Source organism: Nymphaea colorata, chromosome 7 (genome assembly GCF_008831285.2).
Source record: "Nymphaea colorata isolate Beijing-Zhang1983 chromosome 7, ASM883128v2, whole genome shotgun sequence".
Classification (NCBI taxonomy): Eukaryota; Viridiplantae; Streptophyta; class Magnoliopsida; order Nymphaeales; family Nymphaeaceae; genus Nymphaea; species Nymphaea colorata.
In genome coordinates, this window is record NC_045144.1 from 21,273,498 (window position 1) to 21,282,698 (window position 9,201).

General features: G+C 37.1%; 1 protein-coding gene across 5 annotated transcripts; it reads left to right on the forward strand.

The window, feature by feature from the left end:
- The first annotated feature begins 1,371 nt into the window (after window positions 1-1,371).
- On the forward strand, window positions 1,372-9,201 carry LOC116257864 (uncharacterized). Of its 5 annotated transcripts, none has more exons than XR_004173490.2 (10): window positions 1,372-1,823; window positions 1,990-2,057; window positions 5,105-5,246; window positions 5,330-5,593; window positions 5,680-6,856; window positions 6,965-7,203; window positions 7,275-7,348; window positions 7,959-8,067; window positions 8,191-8,821; window positions 8,890-9,201. XR_004173490.2 is itself a non-coding variant. In XM_031634869.2 (10 exons), exons 2-10 carry the CDS (start codon window positions 2,005-2,007, stop codon window positions 8,954-8,956), a joined length of 2,154 nt encoding a protein of 717 aa, XP_031490729.1. In that variant the 5' UTR covers window positions 1,372-1,823; window positions 1,990-2,004; the 3' UTR covers window positions 8,957-9,201. The 5 variants fall into 5 exon arrangements, 3 of the variants coding, with proteins under 3 accessions (XP_031490729.1, XP_031490730.1, XP_049934838.1); XR_007573932.1 differs by having other exon boundaries at window positions 8,602-8,821; XM_031634869.2 differs by having other exon boundaries at window positions 8,793-8,821.

The window sequence follows — 9,201 nt, forward strand, 5'->3', positions numbered from 1 at the left end:
GGGTTTAGGTGTCAGCCTAAGCCCGGATACCTTGAAGAAGCGAGCCCATTCCCCTTATATTCCTGACGTTGAAGGCTTTGGTAAAGAGCGGAACACCCATCAATTAAAGTGTCATATACCAATCATTTGTCGTTTAATAAAATAATGATTATGAAAATTTAATTAATCACTAAACTTTGTGTACAAAATAAAATATAGGAGTTTTATTGGGCAAAATATGTTAAGTGAATGGTTGTTTAGCGTTGAATAAATGAAGAAAAGCGAAGTTGGCTGGTTTCTTATTGAGTCCATTTCATCTTTATGTCGACATGCCTTCCAATTCTCACATTCATGTATAGCACACCATATTATCCATGAAAAACTATGTTTGTATTGTATCTTCTTCTAATTTATGGAGCATAATTTATAATTTAATGGCATGTGTAAATGTTCGTGCACAAAATTATTGTCTGTAATCTTTTTAAAATGTGCTCCCCACGGTAGCTTGTACATGGCCAAATAAGTTTTTAACAAATTAAAAAAAATTATTTTTACAAGAAGAAATAAAGAAGAGCCTGAAATGCAGTAACTAAGAAGGTGTTTGATGATGCTTAGGTGAATTCTAAAATTACATTTTCATGAAATTGTGATTCTATAGACTCATTCTTGAATCAAAAAATTGGAATTATGGTTTTATTATAAGGGTTAGAATGATGATTATAGAACTCATCTCTTTTTAGGGCATATGTCATGTTGATGTTGGTTCTCAATTGCCAGTTTTAGAATTTTAATTATTGTTTTATCAAACACGTTATTTTCAATTCTAAAATTTAAATTCCATACACCATCAAACACAAAGCGAAACTATAACTGAAATTTCAATTCCAATTCCAATTTGAAGTGGAATTTTGTTTCTATAAATTTTTATTCAAAAATCATAATTCAACGCCATCAACGACCCCTAAATGCATTAAAAAAACATCTTTAATACATTTTACTACATGGGCATCTTTCATTGCTCTTTTTAATTATTGTCATAGTTATTTATACAACCTAATTTGGAAAACGCCAATGCAAACCAAGAGAAACCATTAAAGAACACAAACTAAATTTGAAAATATTTTTCTTTTTTTATTATGTCAAAATAGATTGTTTGTTAAGGTTTTTTACATGCGATGTTGAATTAACACATTACCCATATAATGACTTCAATGCTGTGCTGGAGCACTTATTTAAAGACGTTAAAAGTAAATTTTTGAAAATTTAAGTAGATAATTTTAATATAGTAAAAAGTTGTGTTGTTTTATGAATTTCTCAAAACTTTAGCAGCCCGGGAGGATGCTGTATATTTGCGGGTTTTCCCGGAAGGTACCGCGCTCTCGGCTCTTTGGCGGCACGCAAAGTCAGCCCCCTCCAAAGAAGAGAAAATCGTTTCTTTTGCAGAAGAAAGCGAACTCTGCCAACGGCCTGCCCACTTCGAGTTGTGATGTGAAGGTGTTGATCATGCGAAAAGAAGCGCCATTAAAGCTCTCCTCCATGCCCTTGTCCTCCAAGAAAGGAACCAAATCTTAGTTGGAGAGTGAGCGAGGGAGTCTCGGATCGTATTGCAGGCGTCACCAACCAAGTCAAGCTTCAACTTTCATCCCTCTTAATTCCTTTTTGGCTGGTTGAACTCGAAATTTTTCTGGCCTTCAAAGCCTAAGAAGGCATGGGGCTACGGCGGATGAGGCTGCAGGTGCATTGCTGATGACGCCGCAACTTGTCGTTGATGCCGCCGAAATTAGCGGTTGGTGGTGTATTTTCTTCACCACCTTCTCATGGCAGAAGATTAGTTTCCCAAGGAGGTGGGGAATTCTCTCTCTCTCTCTCTCTCTCTCCCTCCCTCTCTCTCTCTCTCTCTCTCTGTGGTCTCGTCTTTTTCTTTTCTTTATCCTCTCGTTGTGTAGAAGTGTTTATTTGGGGTGGTGAAATCTGTGTTTATTTGGGTTTGATGGTTTGAAATCTGTGCAGGTAAAAGAGAAGGCCATGGAGAGTACCTTCAGTCTCCACTTCTTCCCTCTTACCAGTCTACAGATAGGGTACGTCCAATAATTCCCTCTCACTTTCTTCTTCTTCCTCAACACGATCTCGTTCGGTTTGTTTCCGTCTTCCAGTTGCGCGTTTCTGCACCAATTCATTTGGGCAGATGGCGAATTATGTCCTGAAGCATCGCTGTGGTTGAAGTTTTGAAATCATTTGAAATTGTCAAGGCCTCGGTCGATCACAATTGGCGTTGCCGTGTATCAGTTTAAGAACGTCAGTTATTGAAGGAAATCCGCACGTTTTTTCATGTAAAAGGCAGTTATATTTTAGATTCTTACCGTGCAGAAGTATTTTATTGGCGAAGATTGCTGTTTTAGAACATTGTTATGTACTAAGTTGGGGTGCGTGTGATGTGATCGAGTTGTGATCTGCAGGAGTGTTCTCTCTTTCCTGTCATCCGAACTTGACAGGATTACACAACGGAAAAATATCAATAAGTTTAGATGTCCCAAACACTTAAGATGTCTTGTTGGGCCAACGGGAACAAACTAATATAGGTAGTGATCTGCAGGGAGAGATCTGCTATAGTTTCATGTTTGGAGTTGAGTGTTCCTGTCCGATTGTACTCACATCTTTGGTTGCAGCCCACTGAATTCATGGTCTGTTGGCCTCCTTATTCCAAATGAGAAGTCCTGGATAGATCCCAAATCAAGTTTCAGTTTCTCTATCTTGACACATGGGCACTCGATCGGTCCCTAGTCCCCAGTTCAGATTTCTTTAGATATTGAATAAGTAATGTAAGCTAATGTAATTTTTCATATTTTGTATTCCCTTTGTCCATAATCCATGGTACGGCAGTGTGGGAAACCCTTGTAGGCTCTAACCCTACTTTGGTCAGGCTTTTTCAACTGCTAAAGTTAATGTTTCATTCTTTTTACTTGGGCTAGCAAACTTGAACTTCTAGTCTCAATAATTGATTAGGCTTCAGTTGAGTAGCTTTAACATCCTATATTAGGCATATCGTAATCTAATTTCACTATTTTTTGAATTTTGATTTTTTGTTCAGGAAAAAACTATCCCTTTTGATAAGGTTTCTGTTTTCAATCAAACAAAAGTCATATGGTGTACCGGTGTTTCTAGGGAAGTCATTGGAAATGGTTTCTATATGAAAATCGAGAAGGTTTACATATAAAGTAGTGTCACAGATATCGTGATATTTTTTAAAACATGGCGACATTAACGAGAAAAACAAGGCAAACAAAAAAAAGTGAAAAATCGTGATATTTAAAAAAGGAAAATATATTTATCGCATTATTTTTGTGTTTTTCCCAATTTTTTCAATTTTTTTATCTTTTTTAATGTTGATATCATCATGGATCCAGATTTTAACTTAAATTAAATCATTTTTCATCAATTTTATCATCATTAAAACATTCTTTTTATCACTTTGATCTAGTTTTATTTATGAGTTCTTATTAGTTTCTGGTTTATTTCATTTTTACCTATTATTTTTCCCAGTATTTCTTAATAAAAACAACTTTGCCAAAAAATACCTGAGAAAAACCTTGCTGTTAAAAATCCGAGAACTATATTTGTAACATCGAGGTATACTGAAGGAGGTATGTGTGTAGTGGCTCAATTAAAAACTGACTCAAGTAGCTGGTGTAATGGATCTCAACCTGTTCACTAGCCGGCTTTCATGCATAGTTAAGAAATAGGACACAAGATAGTATGAGAATTAAGAATGTGACACCCTAAAATTTTCTTAAATCTGCAACGTAAAAGTATTATCTAGTTTTCCCTATATGTAAGATGTCATGACCCACCCCTCCTTAAGAAATATGCCTCTTCCCATATTGGACCTGACATCCGAGTGTTAAACTTGGCCTTAATACCAATTGTGGTAACCCAACCTAAAACTGGCCTAACCATTCGGTCTGGTGGATCCTGACCTTCCATATAGTCTGTCTGGAATTGCAACCAAAAAGGGCTATGAACAATGTCAAAAGATAGTATGAGACTTAGGTCTATGAGGCCCTTGATATTTTTTAAAATCTTTGATATGGAATTATTCTCAAGGCCTCCCTATCCATGGGCGGCACAATATGCAAATATTCATTTTTCCTTGTAGAAATTAGAAAAGAGATGAGGATACGATTTGGAACTCCACACTAAAAAGGTGATCTGGCTCTCGGTTGGTTCCTTGTCATTTGAACAATGAATATACTAGGCTATCTGCTTTTCCTTCCATCCTTATGTTGACTTGTTCATTAGCTTGTCCTTGTTTCTTACTTTTTCTTTAGGCTGGGGCTTTTTCTGACACTGAAATCCCAAGTCTATCTGTGTTGCAGTATATTTGCATTGAACTACACAATGTAGTTATAACTTACAATAACTTCTCTAGACCATTTTCTGATTTATGTGGGAATGTTATCTACATACTTTAGCACCATCTGGCAAGTTCAAAGAATTTTGAACTGTGCATATGTACATAGACAGAAATCGGCTAGCGAATCAGCAAAGGATGACAAAAATGGGCTACTGAAACAACTGGGGCTAAGAAGAGAAATAATGCATATGGATGCCTGACAAGTTCTGTGGCTCGAGGGTGTAAATACCTAGGTTTTCTGATGGCTCACTATTGTGGGATGAGGAGAAAAATAACCATGTTTTTCCATTGAAGAAATCGTACAATGCTTAAAAAATGAATTCTCAAAATAGACCATATGCAAGGAATTGGGCCTGCCAAATTTTTGTATGAAGAAAGTTATTACTATTTACAGAAATTCAGCTAACTTTTCTTTGGTGATTCATCCCCTTTTTGTCTCTTAAGTCTTATGACTTAAGTCTCTTCCCTTTTCCATTGATGAATATGCTTATGTTCATATATATTGAACTATTGGTTGGATGCTCGGCATTCACCTTGCATGCTTTTGATTCTCTTCTGTATCCTTCTTCCATTGGGTAAGCTTTTGCATCATGTATATCGATAAATCAGATACATGTAGAAATGTTGACTTGCACGAATTGTAATGTCATATATCTAAACATCTGAGGTTGAGAGTCCTTATTCCCTAAAATATTTTGTTGCTATTTTCTTCAGGGATTTGCAGTCCTACCTTTCTACTCTCACTTTGTTTGTGGCACCTGAAAGTGAAAATCTTTTTATCCTAGTGGACAATCGTCCATGGTTGACAAAAGGACATTCTAAACATGCACATATATGGCAATTAATGGTTACAAAGGTAAAGCAAATGACTGCATATACTGGATTTGCTTTAAATATTGATCTCTGAATTGCAAATTTCTGTTTAACATTGATCTGCAGTCCAGGAAATCTCCCTTTGCTAATACCCGTGCTAGGAGGGAGCGGAAGGATTCTGGGAAAAAGCTCCACTTGAGGAATGGCTTGAAACCAAGCCTTGGCGAGACAATGAAATTGAAGAGATGGTTTTGTTCAATTTATGCAGCAGTTAATCATAAGAAAGTCCTGCTTCCAGTGAATGAATTGCACCAAACATTTTATGGCTTTATACTCTTTGAAATCTCATGGAAGGATATTCGTGGCATTAACTACTTGAATGAACTTCAGGTTTTTGTTTCCCTTAACTAATTTATTTACATCTTTGCATAACATGCAGTTTTACAACATTCTTAGTAATTTCCTTTTTGTTCCAGACTGATACATCTCTTGCCTTGGAGGCTCAGTACATGAAGAAGTGGGAATTTGACAGTGCAGAACAAGCTTGTATATTCGTTTCATCCTGGTTCTCTGGCACATTATTTGAGAGCACTCTTTTGAAAAATTATCTGAGTGATGTATCTGATGTAGATATCTGTGGAAGTCCTGATTTGGGGCATGGATCAACTTTTCCGGATGCCCCAAATTCTTTTGGAAAGGAGATGTTTTATGATGCCCATGATATTTTTCCAATTGAAAGCTCTAGCAGTGAAACTGAAACCTCTTATGATGAGCATGAGTCTTTGACAGATAGTCCATTTGATTGTCTTAGAGGAGAAGATGTTTGTACGTCCACTGGATTGCCTGATAGCTCTAATCCTTTCAGGACACCTTCTTCAAGCCCTTGCAAAAGAAGAAAAATAACCGGAAGGTCAAGCTATTCCATTGGAGAAATTGCATGGGATACACTATGGCAATCCAATGATTTTCCTAATTCTGCTAACCTTGTGAATGAAAAAAGTTTACTTTTTGATGCTACTCTGTATAAGGATGTTTTTGTTTTAATCAAGTTCAATGATCGCAATCTTCCGTTCAGGCTGCGGCAGATAATCATGTCTGATTTACGGCTTCTTACATTGCTAGAGTCAGGCCTTCCTTCTTGGGCTATATTTCTTCAGTCATATCCAGTATTTTGCCAGTTCTATCGTCCATGGATGAGGCCATTAGCAAGAATCTTGTATGTGGTAGTTTCTTTCATGACAGTCCTAATTGGATTTTATGATTTGTACAAAAATGTGCCTGTCTTGAAGTTGACTGCTGCACGGTTGTGTGGGCCATTTTTCGATTGGATAGAATCCTTGGAAATGGTGTCCAGGGTCAAGTACTTGGGAACCATGCTTTTCCTGCACAACTTTGAGAAGGCTATTAGATGGCTTCTCATGCTTGTACGTGCTACTCGGGCATTGTTTTCAGTTCTTGTCTCTCCAGTTGCAGATCCACTTATTGAGCTATTTGGATTTTTACTTCCAGTATGGGATCTGTGCTTCCAGACAGTGTGGGGCATCTGTTCTGCCATTTGGATTATTTTTGAGTCGGTATCCAGCACTGCCTTGGACGTTGTACACTTTCTGCTGTGGCCTTTGTATTTCATACTTTCTACAATCTGGTACACTGGTATGGTCCTGACATATTGGATATGTTTCATATATCTGTGCATTATTACTCTCTATTAGCATACTTGTAGTGAAGTGGTGGCAAGTGACTTTATTTCTTCTCTTGCAGTGACATGGATAATATATCCTGTATTTTGGGCATTCTGGTTTGTGGTAGTTGCTCCTTTCCGCTTGATTATTGCACTGGTGACTTATGTAGCACTGCTTTCCTACAACATTTTTTCTCTTATTCAAGAGTGTTGGATACCAATAAAAAGGATCTTCCATGTTGCTTCAACTATGGAGCAAACACCAAGAAGATCTGACATTTCCATGTTACGTACATTGTGGAACGACCTATTCTCACAGGTTTGGAAGGCTAAAGTCATGAATTATTCTACGTTTACTTCTTCCACTGAAATAACTTTTATGATTTTCAGGTATTTCGTGCAATCAGAAGCATCCTGAATGTTTTTGTTGCATTTTGTGCAATATGTAACAGGCATCGTCTAAGGTGAATGCTTGGTTTTTGAGTTTATCTGGGCCTTTAGCTCTTCTGTTAGTTTAGCTTTTCTATTAGTTATGCTACACTGTGTAGTTTGATATCATTTAGTAGTGCAGTAAAACATCTAGTAAACTTCTGTTGGTTACATCTTTTTCTTTAACAAAAATGCCCATAGCCCCATAATGAAATATTGTCGGTCTTGGATTTTACTGTGATACCCTACCACAAAGCTGACGAGGAAGCATAATGCTGATGATATGTACCATTATGTGCATATGTTGCTGCATCCTGTAGTCTAAAATGGTGACATCTTATACTTTTACTATTTCTGGTAAAATGGTGTACCTTTCAAGCTCTTTGAGTTTGACTACTGGAGGCACCAGAGAAAATAACATAGTAACTCAGCAACCAAGTGAACAACGGTGCTTGCATGTTAGAAAGTGTCCTTTGACTAGCTATGTGGTAAATATGCAGTTGAGTTGGACAGCTTTCTTTTTTTTACCATGTTTAGATGGATCTTTTTTACTTGTTTGGAGCATCATTCTAGGCAGGATATGGTGAATGGGATGTTTGTCATTAAACTGATGGTTTTTTTGTGATTCGTGATTAAAATTGGCAGCATCTACAATCATCTATTGAAAATTCTTGCACGTTTGTCCTGTCGACATCATACAGGCCATTCACCAGAGATGAACCATAGGGTGCAGGAACGTGGAGCACAGACTGCGGTATTTCATCTTTGCTCTGCAGTTGCATATAATTTGTGATCTTTCAATCTAATTGTTAGTGGAACTCCCCGTTCTCTTTTGTTTGTCCATTCTGATTCTTTCTTTCATGCTTTCTACTGTCAGAAAGCTGTAGTTCAGGTAAGAGTTGAGGGCTTGAGTGAAATTTCCTCAAAAATACATGGTGTTGAAGAATTTTTGAGCAACTGAGGTGGTACCTGTGGATTTTACTCCTGTATTTGTTGAAGAAGGTGTTGGTAAATACTGCCTTCTAGAGATGGTATATGCGAGTCTAAAAAATTGGAGCCTCTCCATACCTTAGCTCGAGAAAGATGCCTAGAATGCACTTGTTCTTGAGAAATGAAAAAGCAAAACAGGAAAAGCTCATGAATCTTTGGCACGATTTCTGCAGTTAGTTTTATTGGAAGCCCCAAATTCAAATGGCTTTTTGAGTTGGACATAACTCCTGTATTATGTTAATAATGTGTGTGAAATTGGTGCTTGGAAACTGGACGTACTAACACATACGTCTCACAGATAAAACAATTGTGGCTGCTCAAAATGAAAAACAAGAGTTTTTTGAAGAGCTAGAATATGTTCCATTAAGAGGCCTTCGGGAAATTGATGTCGTGGGAACATCTCACATATCTTTGACTGTTGATATTGAGTTCAATTTATTATGTGCCAATACTTTTCTTACACATGGCTGTTCCCTTTTGTACATGCAGTCAGAAGCAAAGACAAGGCAAGGACGCAAGTAAGTCCAGAAGAAGCTCTGCATGAAAATGCTTTTTGAACCGTGTTAATCAATATCTGTTTGCGCAGGTACTCTTCTCAACTTGAAAAAGAAGATCCACGGAGAGTATACAGTCGCAAACATAGGCAGCTATAATGGTCATCATATGCAACCAATCTCTTTTGTTATATAAATAAACATTTTAGGCCCACAGATGTTATGTTTATTCTTTTGTTCTTTATTTTTTTCGTGCCCTACGTTTTGTAAATTTTCTAGTTTGGGCTCCTGGAGGAATGGCGGATGGTTGTAATATACAGTAGTCAGTTAGTTCATCTCGTCCTGTAACATCATGTGGGAATTGAAAATTATGGAAAAGAAAAGCATATGATCCTTACACATGA

What these genes read in the sequence shown, in the direction of transcription:
- LOC116257864 (XM_031634869.2), top strand. Translation starts at nt 2,005, where the DNA reads ATGGAGAGTACCTTCAGTCTCCACTTCTTCCCTCTTACCAGTCTACAG. An exon ending in CTTACCAGTCTACAGATAGG is followed by an intron (nt 2,058 to 5,104) that starts GTACGTCCAATA and finishes TATTTTCTTCAG; the next exon opens with GGATTTGCAGTCCTACCTTT. An exon ending in TGTAACAGGCATCGTCTAAG is followed by an intron (nt 7,349 to 7,958) that starts GTGAATGCTTGG and finishes TAAAATTGGCAG; the next exon opens with CATCTACAATCATCTATTGA.